Source organism: Electrona antarctica (genome assembly GCF_951216825.1).
Source record: "Electrona antarctica genome assembly, chromosome: 23".
Lineage (NCBI taxonomy): Eukaryota > Metazoa > Chordata > Actinopteri > Myctophiformes > Myctophidae > Electrona > Electrona antarctica.
The window spans coordinates 19,824,689-19,846,161 of record NC_136804.1 but is presented as its reverse complement, the minus strand read 5'-3'; the positions used below and the strand labels follow the sequence as shown (position 1 = coordinate 19,846,161).

At 41.5% G+C, this 21,473-nt stretch overlaps 2 protein-coding genes across 2 annotated transcripts; both read left to right on the top strand.

Annotated features, from left to right (window-relative positions):
• The first annotated feature begins 476 nt into the window (after positions 1–476).
• socs2 (suppressor of cytokine signaling 2) lies at positions 477–3,792 on the top strand. Its single transcript, XM_079493797.1, has 3 exons — positions 477–1,052; positions 2,932–3,156; positions 3,315–3,792. Exons 2-3 carry the CDS (start codon positions 3,030–3,032, stop codon positions 3,785–3,787), a joined length of 600 nt encoding a protein of 199 aa, XP_079349923.1. The 5' UTR covers positions 477–1,052; positions 2,932–3,029; the 3' UTR covers positions 3,788–3,792.
• Positions 3,793–10,799: 7,007 nt separating this feature from the next.
• cradd (CARD and death domain containing adaptor protein) lies at positions 10,800–21,418 on the top strand. Its single transcript, XM_079494447.1, has 2 exons — positions 10,800–11,193; positions 20,845–21,418. Exons 1-2 carry the CDS (start codon positions 10,884–10,886, stop codon positions 21,141–21,143), a joined length of 609 nt encoding a protein of 202 aa, XP_079350573.1. The 5' UTR covers positions 10,800–10,883; the 3' UTR covers positions 21,144–21,418.
• Positions 21,419–21,473: the final 55 nt, after the last annotated feature.

The window sequence follows — 21,473 nt, the reverse complement described above, 5'->3', positions numbered from 1 at the left end:
TGTGTGTGTGTGTGTGTGTGTGTGTGTGTGTGTGTGTGTGTGTGTGTGTGTGTGTGTGTGTGTGTGTGTGTGTGTGTGTGTGTGTGTGTGTGTGTGTGTGTGTTGCGTGTTGCGTGTGTAATGCATAAATATGCTTAAAACATTACGCCTAGAGGCCTACATTTAAATGATTTGCCCATGCCTATTAATTCCACAAACCAATAATTATCATAGCGTTACGGTTTTATCTCAATCAATGGTACGAAAATAAATAATGAATAGTCTACAGTGCACTGACATTAGGAAGGAAACATCACAAGGAGGTGTTAAGTATTAAATTCAGAGTAGACTAGTAGCTTGTAATAAGTACCAGCAAAACACGGCCGATCATACCCGAATGAAATGTTATTGCGGGCAGAGAGAGAGAGAGAGAGAGAGAGAGAGAGAGAGAGAGAGCCGCGTTCATCACAGTGTGGGTCTACCTTAAAACGCTCGGCTCATCTTCGCGCACCACGTGATCCGGTTCCTGGAAAGTTCCTGGAAACCCTCCTTTTGTGTAGGCGGGTTGGTGTTTTGCGCGCGCGCGCACGCACACACACACACACACACACACACACACACACACACACGATGCTGCTGCTACGCTGTCAGAGCGGCAGGGTAGTAGGGGACACAATGTTCGAGTCACAGAAAATCCTTCACTGGCGCTTCCAGTTCCAGTTCTCGGGAATATGATTTTGTTCTTTTTTCGCCTGGATATGAAGAGCAGCGTGTCTGCATTAACTCTTATGAGCTGAACGCACTGGCCGCTCCACCACCACGCGCTGACTGACTGCATTCACTGGCCAAAAGAAGACGGAACAAGGAAGGAAGGATCCAAGCGACATTTTAATAAAGCTAGATTTATGTCAGTTTACATTTTCAATAAACCTAAACCTGTTGGCGTGCTGAATAATAATACTAGTTCGGGTGTACTACATGGAGGATATTGATTACCCGGCGGGGTCTGACTCTGGAGGCTGGTAGCAGCTAGGGAAGCTCCGTCACCCTGTTTGTGTGCGTTTGGATCCGGGGTGAGTGGCTGTTGTCTAATGCTCATTGTTGTGTTCATCATAATAATGTAGAAATAAAACATAATAATTATTATTATTATATATATATTATTATTATATAATAACTATTATTATTATTATGCTATTAATGATAATAACAATAGCCTATTATTATAGCTATGAACTGGAAGAGTAGCCTATATAAATTTGGCTATAGCCTACTCTTCCAGTTCATAGCAGGCTTATAAGGCATCAGCCGTCACTTGTTGTCAGCAAGCGACACATACTGAGATGGAGTAAATAATTAGGTTTAGGCTAAAGTCAACCCCCCACCCCTTTGCTGCAGGCTTCATATACAATGGTGTCATATCCATCATTTTATAATGTATTGGGAGTCCCAATACATTCTAAGACTATATATGATTACTATTTATTAGGCCTAAACTGGGGTTTGATGAGCGCCTTAAGACAAACCGCGCGAAGCGCCAGTATAGACTTGCCAGCCAGCCTATATGACAACCACGGAGGCGACAACCTTGTAATCGAATAGGTATAGGTCTATAATAAATAATAATAATAATAATAACAATAATATACAAAAAAGGGCAATATATAATAAGGGCAAAAAAAGCCTATAGTGAAAACGATTGCTGTTGTTCAGTTGATGAGACCATGACAAAATAATTTGTTTTTCAAAAGGGATTTATTTTCCCCTTTCTTCTGAATTGAAGTCAAATACAATACAAATAGGCTATAGGCTTAAAAAAAATCGGACTTTGGAAAACCTCAGACAGAAGAGTAGGCTACATCTTACAACTGCAGCTACCGATCGATGATGACAAAATTACGGAGCCCTTTTAGTTTACACCACTAATATGCAGTTATGCAGAGAAAAATAAATAAAGCAAAATGTGTATGCATAAATTACTAACATAAGTTAGTAGGCTAATTAATACTGTCTGATATTGATATTAAAGTCTGATATTGAACCAAAACGAAACTAGCACCCTTACTTGTTGACAGTTGATGTCCAGTAACTGCCTTTACCTGGATTAGTAGGCAAGTCCACTAGCCCAGTGGTTCTTAAATATTTTAATTTCAAAGACTCCGGACCCAGTTTTATCAATATTCACTGTAAAAGTCCTCAGACCTGACTCACCTGAGGCCAATTCTCAAATGTCTTCTAAATCCAGCAGTTTTCTGAAAAACGTATGTTTCTAATTCTATTACCAGTGGTTCTGGTTCTCAAACCTTTTCATGTCAAGGAAGGACCCCCAAAATTATTTGGCCGCCGACCCCTACCCCTCCATCTCAAAATATTTTGTTCCAGGGATGAAGTTAGTTATGCACTGCTTTTTAAATAGTCAAAGTAAAATAAAATAAAAAATCCATTCTAGCTCAAATATAAAATGACACGCATGCTTTCCCAGTTTTAAAGGGTTAAGGACCCCTGGGGGTCCACAGACCCCACATTGAGAACCACTGCACTAACCTGTAGGCTACATTCTGTGAACTGGATGAAACATTTACTATACATTTATGTACAGTAAGCGTACAAATTCTGTCCATATGCCCTGCTCATATCTGTAAATACTCTTACCACCGTGCCTGCTGACAGGGGTGTGGTAGAGTTTTTGTGTTTTGCATTTGGATCTTTATTTCTTAGTGATATTTGTTTGAGCAGAATTACATAAACAGAAATGTATATTTATAAGTTCAGACACACAGTGCAAGGAGGTAATTCTGATCTCTTTCTGTGTGGCCTGAGGGAGGCCATACACAGCGGAAATGTACCGCCACTGTGTTATAAGAAGAAAAAAACAGTGTTAGGAGCAATGCTGTTGTGCACTGTGCAGACTTATTATTTTAAACCCTTTCTGTGTTTTGCCAATTTCTGTAGGCGAGCGCTGGAACGTGCCATTTGGAGCACCTGGCATTCGAAACACCCATCCCATGTCTGTGTTGTGGGCCTACAACTAGGCAAAAGGTGGTTCTTCAATGACCTGCCAGTCATCAGAATCTACAGAAGCCATCCAAAATGACAGACGGACAGACAATGATTCCAGGGTGGTAGAATCGGATGAGTGTCGCATAGCATTAGCTATGAAAGACTTGAAGAACACCGGTAGGCTTTTGATATCATGTCACATATTTTTGTCATTGATTGCATAAAGGCGTAGTAGCCATATTTTAATTACATTTGAATACAATATAATAGCCTATACGTACAGTTGATTGATTTGATTGATTGATTGAATATCTCGGTGTCTGTCTCTGGAACAGGCTGGTACTGGGGCAGCCTCACAGCCAATGAAGCCAAAGAGATTCTGCACGACGCTTCTGAAGGCACCTTCCTGGTCCGCAACAGTTCCCAGCGGGACTATTTGTTCACCATATCCGCCATGACCTCAGCGGGCCCCACCAACCTGCGCATCGAGTACATGGACGGCAAGTTCAAGCTGGACTCTGTGGTGCTGGTGAAACCCAAGCTCAAACAGTTTGACAGCGTGGTTAACCTGGTGGAGCACTACGTTCAGCTGTCTAGGAGCTTCAGCAAGGGGCCGACAGACTCTCAGCCCTCGGCAGCCCCGAACGGGACAGTCCAGCTGCTGCTGACCAAGCCTGTGTACACCGCCACACCGTCATTACAGCATCTCTGCAGGATCACCATCAACAAGACTACAAGGCAAGTGAGAGATTTGCCCTTGCCCAACAGACTGAAGGACTACTTGACAGACTATGCCTATAATGTGTAGGAGCCACGGAAGAGTCCTGGAACTACACTTCCCACGCCACAGAGTTAAAAATAAAAATAAAAGACTAACAAGAGCATCAGACGTGTATGACAGCGATTTGACACTTACTGTATTTCCTAATCATCACCACTCTTCGGGATACCATAATTAGGCAAAGCTCTTAATCACTTTCAACCTGGCATACCTATTTGAGGCATTTAATTATGCAATGCGACATGTTGATCGGCTATATGACACATCGCATGACAAAGAATAAAATAGGGCTTGAACACCTCAACAGAGTGTAGGAACAGCCAGGCCAAGTTGTGTGGTGGCATTGCCCCAGTTAATACAGACACACGGCTAATGTAGGTGAAATGGCCTCCTCTAGTTCATTGAGAGATTCAGATGCAAGTATGTAACTAAATATATAAATACTACACCTCACTAAATGAAGGATAGACAATTTTGAAAGCATGGCTCTTACGGTTCTGTTAAGGTATCAGGTGGATTTTCCTGATATTGCTAGGGTTAGGTCAATGTCCAGTAGTCTCTTAGAATATATGGTATAACAGAGTAATAACAGAACCATTCTCAGTGATCACTCCAAAATGGAGGTATATTTTTGGCCTGTCTTAGTTGTGGAAAGCTGTCATCTGGGAAGGGACCAACTCACCTCAACACTGAAATGCTTCAGTTTAGGAACACAATGTTCCTTTTCTTGACTACCAGTTATAGGCTACTGTATTCCACTCTTTAGAGCCTTGGTGGACCTAGAATCCCAAGTCTCAAGACAATCTCCCAGCTTTAGTTGCTAAAACTCGGTGGAAACAAATTCCAAAGACACTTGTGTAGTCTTGTCACTGCTTACCCCTACTGGTTGGTACTGACACCACATGCTTCCTCCAACACATGGAATAGCTCACCAGAGGACACCCGCAGCACGGGTGGTTTTTAACCCACAGCGCATGTCGGGAGTGACGGTGCTGTCGGGACGAATGACTGTCGGACTCAAGGTATGTCGGATAAATGTCTGCATCCCCCCCATTCCTCATTTCTCAACACCCCTGCTCACAGTTGCCCTTGAGCAACCAGAGATAGCCGTCCCCGGCCAGATTCTCTGCCGCGAACATGGGTAATTGTGCCTTATCTCTGGGATCAGAGTTGAGCGGTTGGGGGTGGGCTAGCCTGGAAGAGACCTATGCTTTTCTGGGTATAGAAGGGCAGAACCATCTCCCGGCTGAGACTGCCGGGTGACTTCCTAGTGGTTCACCAACCTATGTGGCCACACCCCCCCCCCCTGCTCTGACGTCACCACATTTGGAGTGACACCCCTCTGCACTCTTATTGGTTAGCGAAAATACAACGTATGCCAGTTCTCATGCATGTCTCGCCTAGGCATTCTTTCTCCTTTGAAAACAAAACACCTGCGGTCTACGAGGCTAGGGGTGGCCAGGTGGGGGATAGGTGTAGGAGGTTCATGCCTATATGCCCTTTGTTTTCATGCTGAAGTGTTCTTTTTACCGTCAGTCACTCAGGTACATGACTTTGTCCACATTTTGATGCTCTTTGAGGTTACAGACTCTGCCTCTCATGTTTGAGACATGGGTGTCCGACACTGTTCTGACTTGTAAATGGTGTTATTTGTTTATTATTATATTTCTTTCATCTTTATTTTTTTACTGTAGGCAAATTGTAGAAGGGAAAAGGTGCTTAATGCTCATTCGGCTATGATTTCACAGTGAAAAAAATGCAAGCGCTTATAAAAGAGCCCCAGGTTCCCATGTGCAAAATCCCCCCCTCATGCGAAGAGATTTAAACTTTGTTCATATCCAGTTTGTTTTATAAACTCTGGATCAATCATTTATTGTGCCATGACTGAATGAATGTGTAGCAGAGTCATGTGGGCATATCACAGTATATATCTGTGACAAAAGAGATTTGGCTTTAGGTTTTTTTTAGCACACAAAGAAGAATGTTGCATCTGGGAATAATCTGTAAAAAAAAAAGTATTTATTGATTATGTACTACTGTGTTTCTCACAACATGTTTTGTAAATTAAGCTGCACAACATTTTAATGCATGCTTTATATCCTCATGGCAGAGCCAAGGATGGCCAGAGTTCTCTAGCCTAGACCAGTGGTTCTCAAACCTTTCTGGATCAGGGCCCACTTGAAAATCAAAAAAGCATTCGCGACCCACCCATCAAATGCTCACCATCTAATCTATCTGTAACACTTCAGCCTATCAGATGCCGTGTCAAATGGTCAGATGGGTTGGCCATGTGCATTTTCAGAGCATGTTTGTTTTAATGATCAATCAATTGTGTTCCGGCTTGTATCAATGGAATTAACATTGCTCATGTTTATCTATATCAGAACGAAGACATTTCTTTCAAGGTTTTAAAGAAAAAAAATACCATGACATTGTTTCTACACTGATTTCTTTTTTTTTTATGTCTGTTAAAATGTGTGTTTTGCCAATTATTTGGGGCCCAGTTGCAATTTCCTCATGGCCCACCAGTGGGCCCCGGCCCACAGGTTGAGAATCACTGAGACATTGCCAGGCAGTGAGGGCAACTGTGACCTTGCATCATCACTGTTGTGATCAGTACACAAAGTAGAGGCAGGTCTGGTTGAATCCTACTTCTGGCATTTTTCTATGGTGCTTAATCATGTTAATGGTTTTCTGAGGAAAATAAACAAACAGAATCAACTTCTTGGAAAAACCTGATTACTCGACCTTGGACTTCTAAAGTTGTCATCTGGGTTCATAGTATTGTTGCAAAACATTGTATCTTGCACCTTAAATTACTGTTATGTCTCAATAAAATTGCCTTCTTAAAAAGTGAAACAAAAAAAGGTTTACAGACCAATGTTTTTTCTAAGAATATTATGACACACCTGTGTGAAGTGCTCTTATCATCATCTCATTCTGGCCAATCACAACGTGCGTCCTCACTTTTGTCTTCAATGTTTGTGTTTACACAAACACTCAAAGCTCGGCATAGGAGGGGCTAGTGCTCTTCAAAAATGTCAATGCAAAATGTCTTCACATGCTGTATAATATTTGCTGATATGTCTTCTATAACAAAACTAACCATATAGGGGTCATACCCATAATCACTGAAGCCACTGCCACATTTCAGCTAGGTGTTAACCATAATAGGGGTTGTAACAAATTGTTAGACTGTACTGTTTTACTTGGCTACAATTCCTATCTGGTAAGAGCACTTTGGTTGAACTTTTCTGTCTCCCCTCCAAGAGTTAAAATCTTAAACTGTTCTCATAAAATTTGTGCTTTTATTTTTCAAACAACAAATGTGGCTTAGTAACCCTACCAAATCATCTTGGCACAGTGACATGAAACAGCAGCATAATTTAGTTGCACCGGAGGCAACTAAAAAGACAATTGTACAGTGACCCAGAAGTTGACACTATCTGTCAGATAGTGAATGACATTGTGTGACACAGGCAAATGGTGTGCAGAGGTCCATCAACATTCATAAGGCTATCAACATTGAGGTTTCACTACATTCTGTGAAGCTTAATACATTTCAGTTCAGCTTATATTATCTATTCAACATAGACAAACAATATAGAAGAAAAAGCAGTTACAAAAACAACTCAGTCAATGCATCAAGACAACTAAAGGAAAAAGCTAATATAGATGGAGTATTAGAATGTAGTATTTGCGAGACTAAAGCAAGCCACTAATGTTTCAACAAGCAGTATTATACCTTCTCAGGGCAGAGTAAGTATCTTACTAGGGCAAGTGTGTCACTGATGGAAGCACTTTTAAGACCATTAGTGCCATTCATTGTAAGCCTCTTTGCTGTTACTTTACTGTTAAGATGTTAAATTGTTGTGCTTCTTTGCTGTCCTGATACACTACAACACATAAACAAACAGCTGTATTAAAAAGAATAGCGGAACTGAATCTTTTGTGGCGTTTTAAGTATAATGGCGTGGTCAAATACAGTGCTTTGTAATGACCAAAACTGTTACCTTTCAGAACATTGATTCAATGTTAAGTACACTCTCATAGCAGGCTACAAGCTCTTGTGAATAATTCATTGGTTCAGTATAAAACCCCACACAAATAAATAGCTAAAATAGCAGAGTTTCAAGCTCACCCATTGTTTGGAAACACTGTCCTAAAGGTTCTAGAAGGTTCATATGGCACAAACATGTCAGAGATGCATGTGCCCAGAGCCTAAATCCTGGTAGCCAGTATAAGGATTTTAGACTTGTGCTGTAGGCAAATAGCATTTTCTGTAAAGCCATGTAAACAGACCCCACTGGAAATAAAGACATTATCAGCTCATGGTGGACATGATTCCTCAGACAAAAATTGGATGCGACTGTTGAAATTGAATCACAACAAGATGTATGGCTTAGTTATGAGAGACAGGAAGTCAAATTCTGTATTTATTTTATTATATGCAAGTTAAGTCAAACTTAGTTTGTATAACACCTTTTCATACAGCTCAGTGCATTTTATAAAATTACACAAATACATAGAAATGACAGGGTCAATAAAATAATGTACAAGGCATTGTGCAAAACAGTATAAACATAAGAATAGCAGACCATTTGTGATGAAGTAATAGAAACAGCAAGGAGGATGGGCGCTTGTGTTTCAGTTCACTGTAAAAAGCAGTTAGCAAGGGGTATGGAACACAATGGCTCCCATCCACCCCCACCCCAGAGTACCCTGTAAGCCTAATAATATATGAGAGTGTATTCACAGCAGCAAGGGGTATGGAACACAATGGCTCCCATCCACCCCCACCCCAGAGTACACTGTAAGCCTAATAATATATGAGAGTGTATTCACAGCATATTCTTGCTGCCCGGAGGATCAAATTAATTTGAGGCTGTTAAGAGATTGTATTTCAATTGCTTGTTTACATGCTGTCACATGAGGCCAGGGCAGCGACATTGACTTTCCAGAGCAGGCGTCATCAAGCTTGTCTAGAAGGGATTGAGCGTTTTAGATTTCTGTGAAACGGCTAGGGAAAAATGATACATATGAATTGTAATTATTCTGTCAGATTATAAATTCCACAATCAAGCAAAATCAATAAAATATTTAAAATAGGAAAGCCTCAGTGGATATTAATAAGAAATGCTTCAGTGACTATACTCTGGATCAAGGACCTTAACCCAGAATTACCCCAGTTGGCACAGACTGTTGGTCTGCGGTGGTGCCGGCAGTTATTATGGGCAACTGCCACTGGGTGTGAATATTTGTAACTGAACTACCAAATGAACGGGTAAACACTGAGCATTTTACTGTGTATAACTGTCTCAGTTGATTTCCGTTCTGTGCTGAACATGTTTACTACAGCATATCAAATAGACAGCGAAACAGGCGACGAGTGAAAGTTCAGCTATTGTAGGAACTCTCAACTCAGCAGTGTGTAAATGGTAAATGGTGCATTTATATAGCACCTTTATCCAAGGCGCTTTACATAGATTGTGCATTACATTCACACACACATTCATACACCGAGGGCGGCGGAAACCATGCAAGGCACCAACCAGCACATCAGGAGCAATTAGGGGTTCAGTGTCTTGCTCAAGGACACTTTGACACCAACTCTGGGGGAGCCTGGGTTCGAGCTGGCAATCTTGCGGTTACCAACCAGCCACTGCCGCCCCATGTATTTTACGTGTGTGTGTGTGTGTGTGTGTGTGTGTGTGTGTGTGTGTGTGTTGGGTCCTGTTTCTCCTGTAGGTACAAATGGAGATTTATAAAACACAAGAATAGACCATATGTGGCATATGTGTACAACTATTGAAATATCAGTCAAAACCAATTATAGCCACTTACAATAATTAAATAACAAAAAGAGACCTACAATTTACAATTTACAATTTAGGCATTTAGCAGACGCTCTTAATCCAGAGCGACTTACAATAGACAAGAACAAAAAGCATGGGAATACATCACATATGTAAAAATGCATTTATCGCGAAACATGCGTAAGCTAAGACCGTGACTAGAACATATCTATATAATGACACTATACATATAAACTATACTTAGAACATATCTATATAATGACACTATACATATAAACTACACATATATGCTATACTATGCTGTACATATATACTATGAAGTGCTATGACTACATACAATGCACTTATTGTGCTGTCTACATGACATGCTATAAGTCTGTTTCAAATGCTATATAAGTCTAAGAAGTGCTGTCTAAGGGGGTAGGGTAAGTGCTATGGGCCATGATGGAGTCTGAAAAGGTGGGTTTTCAGACTACGGCGGAATACGACCTGAATTGCTTTGGTCAGAGTTGGTTCACAGTGATTTCTTGATTGAGACAATAGGAGTTTATCTGCATGTGCTATTAAAGCCTTTTATAATCACATATACGGCATCATAATAATTACTGCCTCTCACCGACTTTTCCTTTTGGCCATGATCATAGTTTTATTATAATTCTCATGAAATACATAGTAATACATTATAATGATATAATTGTAATGCATATTGTAATGCATTAATAATCACTGTTATATTGCATTACATTACAGTCACTATAAGGGGTCATTGGGTTATTAAAGTAAAGTAAAAACAACAGCATTCAATAGAAAAGAACACAAAACATTTCTGCCTGCACGTTTAAGAATGTAATTACTTTAAGCACCCAATGTATAATGTATTACAACTATGGCAATTATTCTACACTATAGCCTAATGATATTTGAAGGAGAAAAAGGTCTGTGTCCACTAGCAATTATTAAATATTATGACACTTTAGTTTGTATAACTACACTTATTGTATACAGTGTTATAAGATTATACATTTATAAAGCCTTATCTTATGTATGTTTACAAAGCATTATAAACATGGGATGCATAATCACAATGGTTCCGCGTAGCAGACAGTTTCCGGTCGGAACAAATACCAGTGAGCACTATTGACTCTTCTGTGTTTCCAAGTCAACTCTAACATGAAATAATCGGGGATACAAAAAAAGAATCTAAAGCTCGTTTGTCTCCGCGGAGGAGCCGTACGCGATCGGCACTCCGATGCAGCAACACACCGTACTTAATACGTGCACGTACGGTGCAACAATTTCTTCATCTCATGGATCCAGTGCACAGGGAGATCCTTAGGAGACACAGACTGGAGCTGTCGGATCAGATCGCGGTGAGCGACACCATAGTTCACTTTCTGTACCAGGAGAACGTCTTGACGCACGGTCACGTCGAGGAGATCCAGGCCCAGCCGACCAGCAGGAGCAGAGCCCTGCGGCTGCTGGACCTCCTGCCGTCCCGCGGTCCGCGGGCCTTTGACGCCTTTCTGCGGTCCCTGGAGGAGGAGTTCATCTGGGTAAAAGACACCTTATTACACGACCTAGAGTCACAACACACTGCGAATGGACAGCCCCACAAAGGTGAGGATTTGTTTTGTTTTGTGCAGGAAAGTTTTCAAAATGTATAAAACAAAATGCTGAAAATAGCAGCTCTACAAGCTCACAATGTATATCGCAGCTTGTAGATCTGCTATTTTCAAATGGCCGAAATGTATACAGGGATGATGAAGTGGTTTATGTATGTTTTGTAATAATGAAAATCTACAAAAATCCTTCAAATCTTTCAAATAATAATGTAGAAGACGTATAGGCCTAATATTTGTTTATGAGATGTAGTGGAGAAGTACTGAAAATTGGAAATACCAAGTACCTCAACATTGTACTTGTACAGTACTTCATGTATAGGCTACTTGTTATAGTCACTTTCCACCACTGGATACAAAACTGGCTAAGTATACATTACATTTACACTGTAAGGCCTGACTCACACGGACACAACAGATTGTTGTATAGCTGATAGATTCGCATCTAGCATACAACATTGTTGGATGTAAACAAAGGGTTTGTTTACGTCTTGCCCCAATGCATTTCCAATGGAAGTCACATGGTTTGACACAATATTTTTGTTGTACGGCTTTCGGCTGTGTTTCGACTGCCCCCCTCCCCCTCATACAACAAAAATGTTGTGTCAAACCATGTGACTCCCATTGGAAATTAATTGCGAGCTTGCATCAGTAAACAAGTCTCATGCATCAGCTATAGGCCTGACTCACACATTTCGATCTAGAATACAACATTGATGCATGCTAGATGTAAAGAAAGGGTTTGTTTACATCTTGCCCCAATGCATTTCCAATGGAAGTCATATGGTTTGACACAACATTTGTGTTGTACGGCTTTCGGCTGTGTTTCGACTGCCCCCCACCCCCTCATACAACACAAATGTTGTGTCAAACCACGTGACTCCCATTGGAAATGCATTGTGAGCTTGCATCAGTCAATAAGTCTCATGCATCAGCTATACATCAATCTGTTGTGAAGGTGTGAGTCAGGCCTTACATCAATCTGTTGTGCACGTGTGAGTCTGACCAAAGTGTATACTCCTAGTCAAATATTAAACTACAAAGTGAAAGTTGCTCAGTCAACATCACAGAAGCGATCTTCTATATTCACTATAAATAGGGCTTAAGAAGCAGTCATAATGCACCTTTTCCTTCTCTAGAGTCGAGCGGAGTCAAAAGTGCAATATTTGTCTTTGAAATGTAGTGGAGTAAAAGTCACAACACAAGTACCCAAAAATAAATGTAACATTTTCAAGTACAGATACCGGTCCGGTACTCAAAAAAAATGTATTAAGCAACACAGTGCTGACATTTTGACCATTGAGCTGATGACCTTTGACACGATCTAAATATCTCAAAATATCTTAATAGAAGAGCAGGGAGACAAAATACAACCACCCCAATTGTATAAGTTATATTGTATTAACATACTCTACCATACAGACTGGACAAAATTAAATTTTATTCATTAAAGAAGTTACATAGTGAGTACTATGAGTACTAGTGAGTACTATACTAGTAGTGAGTAATAGTGAGTGAGTACTCAAGTAAAGGTACTTAGTTACTGTCCACCACTGTCAAACATAGGTGTCCTTACCGACACCAGGCTCGCAATGGAAGTTATTTTGTATTAACATACCTGAACTAACATTTTATTCATTAAAATACGTTCTGGATTGTAGCTTTAATTTAACTTTTGGGAGTTTACAAATATAACTCAAATTGGTCAATTTGGTTACATTTATTTGTACATTCTCAGAGTTACGCATTAAACGCAGAGGATTTTACTGTTGTGAAAACCTTATCACTCTCACCCATGACAAGTTTTACTTTTCTGGAAGATGTGGTTATTTTTTACACAGTTGGACACTATTAAAAATGAATAAAATAATGACTGAAAACTGAGTTCTTCTCCTTGTCAAACATACAGTGCTGTAGATTTCATAAGGCCAGTCTTTCTTATCAGACAAAGAAGACCATCTGATGGAATTATCTTGAGACTCAACTGATAGAGAAGTCTTTTGTTTCAAATAAAATCCCACACATTTGTATTACAACACACCAGTTATGTAAATAGTCGTGTCAATGTTACACAATAGACATTTGATAAAATGACACATTCTTGTCTTGTTTCCCCAAGACGGAAATTATAAACACAAATTGCACCTTGAACTTGTTCTGCTGTGACTTGTTTTGGCAGTAAGTGTTGAGTTGCTTCCAACCTTCCAAAACTGAAACCTATATTTAGAAGAACCTAAATATCAGAATTAATCTTTGAGAATCCAGAACCAAGGTTTTTGGGGATAATCCTTTTCATATACATCATAAAAAATCAACATGAAACATTTCTAATAGATTTTAACCACTTAACGCCATGTTATAATTAGTTGTACAATGGTGGCGTACAAAAATAGTGAAAATAGCAGATCTACAAGCTCACAATTTTTTTAAATAATCGTTCATTATCGTAATCACAGCAAAAGTTTGAAATAATCATGATATTCTTCTTATTTTCGTGTCTTTGAAGCATGCGGTTAGATGACAGTTTCCCATTTCTTTACACAGTCCTTTGCATTATTGTTGAACTCTGTGAGATATTTTAAGCTGCACGGGTTGGGTAGTAGAGGGAAGACAAAGGCAGTGCTGCATCGTATGGTCCTCTTCTCCACATTCACAGATGGTTGGGCCGGTTTTGTAGCCCCATCTGGCCATAGTAGCTTTTGATCGCCCCGTTCCTGTTCTCAGGCGGTTGAGTGTCTTCCACTGGACCCATGGTGCTTCTGAGCCAGAAGGGAGGTTTTCAGAAGGGGGGATTCCCATGTCAATAGGAGGGGGGTCATTCTCAAGCTTTGTTGTCCAGAGCTGGAGTCTGGTTTCTTCCCGAGATGTTGTAAGGGTCTGGACATGGCTGAGGAAGCTTCTCCTTGACTTCAGTCGTTGGGCTGAGGGTTCGCGTCCATGAAGGAGCTGGCGTTCATCGCTGGTAGCTTTTGTCATCTCTACTTGGCTGTCTCACATCTGCAGGGGCGATGCCAGTGAGGAGATGCTGGTTGTTCATGTTGGTAGGCTTCAAGCAACCAGTTATCAAGCGACAGGTGTTGTTCAACGCTGGGTCTAGTGTTTTGGCATGGGTTGATCTCTCCCAAACAGGACATGCATACTCCGCAGAGGAATATCATATTATTATTATTGACTTGAAGTCATATCACCCAGCCCTAGGCCAACGAGATGGTACCGTACCACATCACTGCGATGACCTGAAGTAGAATCCCGTTGAAGACCCACATGTTTCTACCAATGGCTGCATGTCTGTTTACCTTATTTTTTTCACTTGTGCTGTGAACTTCGTGAAGCGGAAAAAACCCATAAAAGGCTCCATCAAAACATGGGGAATGACGGCCTCCCTCCCCGTTTGCTGAAAGCCATTCAAGAGTTTTCAAAACAACTCTTGTTATTCTGCATATTTGCATTGCCAGTGACCTCACTATAAAATCATGCTCTCTTTGGCCTTGGCTCACTGCCACAGAGTGTTTGTGTAGAGTAGCGTGGCGTAGTGTCTATTCAAAACAACAGAGGCACATGCAGCCTCAGGTATATGATAACTAGGACTAGAACATATAATCTTTGTAACTGCATTTCATTTTAAAACAATTTAAACTACTTTAACCCCATGGCATCACTATTTTGGGCATGTCATTAGGCAATGTTCACACATTTTCAAATTTATTTTGTGAAAATAGTGGATGTACAAGCTCACGAGTCACAACAACGCAATGCTGTGTGATAGGATGTGAACTTGTGAGGTTTTGTAGGTCAGCTTTTAAAAAAAAATGAAATCATATTAAAACAGGGCTTAAGTGTTCTAGGACACTAGAGCTCCTTCAATAAACAATACAGGTTGAATGCATTTGACCCAACATTACATATTCATGTTGTTACAGACTTCAGGATCATTGAGACACTTTAGTATTTCTAAGTTAGAAACCTATTGCATGAATTCAGGAGGCACTGGTGGCACTGGTACTGTCCAATGACTCTGACCAAAAGAGACCAGACCATTTTTATACGTAGATAGGGGGATATGTATTATCATAGTCACAAGCTGTACTCAATAACAATACATGTCATTCTAGTACCAGGTCAGCATAAAGAGTACAATAGTCAGATTGTCTGAGCATACTGTATCATTAGACCAAGGATGAATGACACCCTAATGGACGTGTCAGGCCTGGGCTCCATTGAGTGCATTGCGCCACGTTGGACAGCATCAAAACATTAACCGGTGCGAATGGGTGACGCCATCCAAACGCAATGCGCAGGGTAATGTCGGCAGTGGAGCACCCTTCATTGATTAAAAAGGGAACGTTCCCTGCGTTGACGATGGCACGACGCTGACGGACGGTCAGTCAGTCAGTCAGTCAGTCAGAAAGACAGTAAGACACTTAAAGTTTCTTAAACAACAATTAATAGACCTTTTCCACATGGCCAAGCAGTATCAGAAATTATCTCATCAAAGGGCAGTTTTTACCACCAGGAAATTAATTTCAATCAACCTTTTTGAGGGCATTTTGTCCCTAAACATATAAAAAAGGTTTAAAAAGGGTACTGTTAAATGAATTCCCCAAAGGTGTAAAATGCAGACTTGCAATGAAAAGGATTTAAAGGCACTTTAGGCATCTTTGATGAAAAAAGAATGATTTTTGAGCAAAAAATCAGAGACCCTTTAATTAAATTAATTAATTGAAATTATTACTCACTGTACAATCTTACAGGTTTTGGTAGGAGTCTGATCAGCAACCACAGCAGCAGAGCAAGCATGCTGCCACCAAACATTCAAGCACAGAAGGAAGTGGGGAAGGAAGTGGGGGTGGAAGTCTAGGAAGTGACATTACTTTCATACTGATCACATGATTGCCATGTTTGGTACCTGGGTTATGATGTACATTGACACATAAACAGTTGTGCAACGTACATCTCGTTCTGCTGAAAATGAAACAGTGCTGACTGTTTTTGCTGAAGCGTATATAGGCTAAGGCAGTTCTCAACCTTTTCAGACCACGTCCACAACCCCAGGTTGACAGGCATTAGTCCGACACCCTACCCAAAACCCAAACCCTAAACCTAACCTCACAGGAAGCCACGGGTTAGTTTGAACCTGCCACGGGTTAGTTTGAACCTGCCACACATGTCGGGAGAGACGGTGTTGTCGGACTAATGCCTATTTTACTGTTAGTATGTCCAGTGGTGTCATGGTGTTTTTTTTACTGGTACCACAGCGTTCTAGAGTGCACGCACATGAACCGTTTCGTTCCGTCCCTGCGCGTGCACGTCAAAAAAAATTACTGGTACCACAGCGTGGTACTGCGTTCTACGAGCATGACACCACCCAGTATCTCTAGTAACCAATGTATGCACCCCCATGACCCCTACCCCCAAAATAATCATATTTGAACTGGGGGCCCCTCACCCTGACAAGCACTTGGAATTGCAGGAGTTGAGACGGATAAATATTGTGAAAATAGCTGATCGCATTGCTTATTTATTATTAAACAGAAGCAGTGCTGGCGAGGCCTTACAGTAGCAAGCCTCCGTAGCACCCGGAATGATTCCAAAGATGAAACACAGCAGGGCTTTCTTATAGTGATATCAAACGTCATGCGCACCCCACGTAATTAATTTATAGGACGAGTATACCCGTCCAGGCCGTCCTTAGGATCCAATGTGTTATTTGACAATTTGGCCAATGTTTGACCAATTTTTATAATAGGCCCATAGTTTGTTACTTTTGATGCAGTAATGGTATTTTTTTTTTAGGAATTAAAAATCTATCAATCTACAAGCTCACAACGCTTGTAAATAGACTATTTTTGGGTGATTAAGTGGTTAGGGTCCATTTGGTTGCATTTTGCTTCCATTTTGTGTACTCTTCGGAGTTAAGTCGGGAAAATGAGAATGTGGTCTCTTGTCCATTGTTGCAGTGGGTGGGGATTGGGGAGATCATGCCGTGCTGTGCCGATTTTTGTGCCATAAATTCATGCTGGAGCAGGCAGGGCCATGTGCTTGTTTTTACTGGCATTCATCACCAAGGCAGCCCCCCCGGCGCCCCAACCCCCCACCAATTTATTTTTATTTTATTGCCTGCCGCCTGCTTTCCAGGAATCTTGGCAGGAGTCGCTTCTTCCTGTTAGCGCTGCAGAAACCTTGGCGAGATGTGGACGGAGCAGCAAACCCTGTCAGCCAAACAATGGCAATGCTCAAGGTCCCATTAGAAGGTTCAGAGACTGACTTTGTGAGATGTAATGAGCTGATTTGAGCTGATGACATCCTAGTCCTTGAGTCCTTGAGACCCTGCCATGAGTCACAGAACTGCTGAGGTAGATTAATACTTCACCGGATAGTATGCCACAATTGTGCGCAATCCTTCCCCCCCCCCCCCCAAGCTAGATCCTTGCTTTTAAGGAGTCCAGTGTTTATGTGTTATCTGTTCAACTTCATGTTAGCCTGTTTGCATCCATAAAGAGAGAGAGAAAGTGAAGAGAGGGCCCACCCGCTTTCTTGCTTGTTGTAAAGAGGCAGTTCTTAGAAAAGCCTCCTGTTTTGCCAGAAGTGCTTTCTGGAGAAGCATGCAACGTATTCTCTTCCTGCTGCTCGTCATTACTCAGTGCTCAACCATATTTCAGCAGTCTGTTGCCATTGTTTGAGGAACTAGTTCACCAAACAAGTGAGAAGAGAACATGTTATTCAGTGGCCCAGAGCTTAAACGTAGTCATGTGCAGTTGCCACGTCAAAGATCTTTTTTTTCTTTTTTGTGGCGCAGTGGCGGGGGGGGTGGATTTGTCCAATCAGACGACAGCCTGCCAGGACAACACCTTTTATAGAGCGTTTATGCAGGAAAGCACAGGTGCCTTGTTTTTGTCTGGGAGGTTTGAAGTGCTATGTTTGCTAGATGTGCTACATGTCAGGACAACAGGACATTTTTCAGTTTTTGCCAAGCAGTTGAAAACAGCCATTAAGGGGGCATTGAGGACGGTAATGAAGTACTGTTTGGTTAGTTTTACCAGCCTTGGGGAACTATGTGGTGTTGACTTGCTCACACTGTCCTTGGAGGCCACAAAGGACTAGTGAATGAGCTCACAGTGCTGAACTTTGTCCAGCTCAATACATCCAGTACCATTTATGTGAGCGCTGCGGCCAAACATTGTGTATCACAGATGACTCATGCACACTCGCCTTGTTTAAAACTGCAATCTAGAAGTTATTTAAATTAATAAAACATTATTTTAACCAATCTGTATGAGTATGTTAAATACAATATAACTAGTCTCGTCTGCAGTGGTTAGAGGCGGTCTCCTTGCTCTTCCATCGATAAGACACTTTTGGATAGTATTGGATAGTACACCTCTATAAACAATTAAACTTGCCTTGCCTTACTGGTTGCAAGTAGTACTGCCTTAAGCTCATGAGCATATCTCCCCTGGCCAAGCAGGCAGAACCTCTCGCGTGAGCGGTGGCCGTTTCATCTCCCATGTGGGAGTCCCAGGTTTCAATCCCAGGCAGGACATTTATGGATCGCAGCTTTAACAATCCAGGTACAGTTAGGCAAGGCTAAAGACACAACCAGAGTGTCAGGCACTCTCCTCATGGTCAAATGTTTATACTGGTGCTGAATGTGGTATTTGTAAATGATGTGTTGGAAACTCTTGAACTTATAGTTGTGCATAATTTGTAATATTCATCTAAATTAATCTTTAACCCATTTCGGGCGGGAACCCCTTTTGGTGTTTTAAGCATTATGTTATACTTTAGCTATTGAAAAATAGCAGATCTTGTAGATCTGCTATTTGTCTGTGGCTGTGTCCCTACTGTATATGGAGATCTCTGTATCTGTATCTCTGTGCCTGAAGAGTGCAAACTGATTGTGAAAAGTGGACTGGTTAAGTAATCAATTGGCAGGTGTGGGGTTGCCATGGCAATCAATTGGCTGAGGCAGAGGCTGGAAATTGCACAGGTGAGGGGACTTGGGCTCATTAGGTCCACTGGCAGAGCCTGACCAGAGCCTTTTATGGTGTTTCTGGACAACGGTGTATGCAACCGACTCAAGGCCGGCACTGAGTGTGAAACGCATGTGTCAAATTTGAAGTCGGTGGGGCAAACGGTTCTCGAGTTACGTGCATTACAACCGTACACACACGTACACAGACAGACAAACAGAGACGTGGCGCATTCATAGTTAGATGTCTCAGTAAGACAGCCCTCCCCCTCTCCACAATGTGGGGTGAGTGCAACTATGCATTATGGTCATAGAATACATTATGTTTCTGGCCATAGAGTGCAAATTTCAAATTGTGCTACTACAATTTCTATTAACATTGAGTGACTGGAGTTTCTTCCAGCTATGAAATGTCCCTGTAATTAATCAGTGTAATTCATTTAGACAATCAAACTATGGTGAAATAAGGTAATAAAGTACAACATGAGGGTTAAAAGATCATCACAGGCTATCTGAACTCAGACATCTTGTTATATCTAAGAAAATTACATGTCGGATCATGTTACCATTTGTGTGGAATGCTACACAGATGGTAACTGTTCCTGTAGTGGGAAGATGAGCAAAGCTAGGTACCCTTTTAATTCACTCTTGGCTGTCATTTCTAATAAAGAAATGACCATTGCGTCTGTTAGTCACATCCTGCATCCAGATCCTGTATTATGGACCAAGTTTAGGAGTTGTCAAATGTGTTGCTTCCGATTGCTAAATAATATTTAGCAATTTTATTGCTAAATATCTTTCCTTAGATTGATGAAATGTGTTGAAAGGAAAGGTTAAAGAAATGCTTCTTTTCACAAACTGCTGTCCCCGCAGCCTGTTTTCTATTCACCCGTGCTACTCTTAGGGGAGTGAAGGATGAAGTGATATTGAATGTCTGCATCTACCGCCTCTATTATAAAACTTGTTTCCAGGAACAGCAGTGAATAGAGCTCCTTTGCCCAGGGCTGTTGCACAACAGTTGTAAAGGATAGATAGTTTTCCTGGTCTTTATGGAGTATCAGGGTGTTGACCATATTTAGGCAAGACAAACGTCAACACAACCAGGCTATGTGTGGTAAAAACCCAGTCCCAGTGTACACTTTATAAATCCCTTTGTATGGAGATTCCAGTTCGCAGATTGTAAACGCCAACATTTCCTCTGTGTCACAGAGACCTGAAAGCAAACAAACATGACTGCTATCAACGTAATAGGTTTACAACACCGTACTCACTTTGTTGACACTGAATTTAAGGAATGATAGTATTTTGTATGGCTCCTGGTCGGATGAATAGATGCTTAATTTGGTTTTCTCCAAAATGTTGAAGTAGCTGCATTGCACCTTCCTTTGTCATTTTCCAGTTAAGTTAAATTCTTAATGTCAGTTCACCCATATAATCTTGCTTGGAGTCACAATATACAGCAAACCATAATTTGAAAATGAGATCACAGAGTGAGAGTGCATACGGCCTAAGGCAATAAGAAAACTACTGTCCACTGGAACTATCTGCAGCATGACATTTTTAAATAAAATGAAAAGGTTTATGAGATATACAGTACAAATACATAACATAGCGTAACGTGCAGTAAACACCATCATCTTTATGAGGCGTCTTATTTTATTTCTTGCCATCTCCCTGCAGACCACTGGCACCTTCCAGACGAGGTTCTGCTGACGGTTCCGTCAGACCGGGAGCTATCCCGACTGGCCTCCCGGCTCGGCCCTGAGTGGGAAGCCCTCTTGCTGGACCTAGGGCTGTCAACGGGGGCAATGTTTCGCTGCCGCGCCGACCACGTCCACAGCACACACGGCCAGGCACTGGCTGGCCTGGTCAAATGGAGGCAGTCCCAGGGAAAGGCTGCCACGGTGCACAGACTAGTGCAGAGCCTCCAGGCGGTCGACGTCCACCCCGCTGTTCTGGAGGAGCTTTTCCACCAGTGACCTATCAGTCAACTCGTCACCCGCTGGTGAAACAGCAATGCGGGCATATATCAGGCCTGGGCGTGCAAGCGTGTAAAATGAGCTTCCAGCTTGAAGCTCAGATGCACGCCCAGGCATGCTCGTGCATGTCAAGGTTTGCACCAGGAAGTGAATTAAAAATACTTTTTCATTCACTTTACTTAGTAAAGTGCCAAACGACTAGATACAAGACACTTGGGGTTACACTGGATTATTACACTGATTCTTTATATATATGTATATTCTTGCTCGTTCCAAGGATTTGACCCAGGACGAGTGGGGAGGCATACTATGGTCCGACGGAGCATTGGT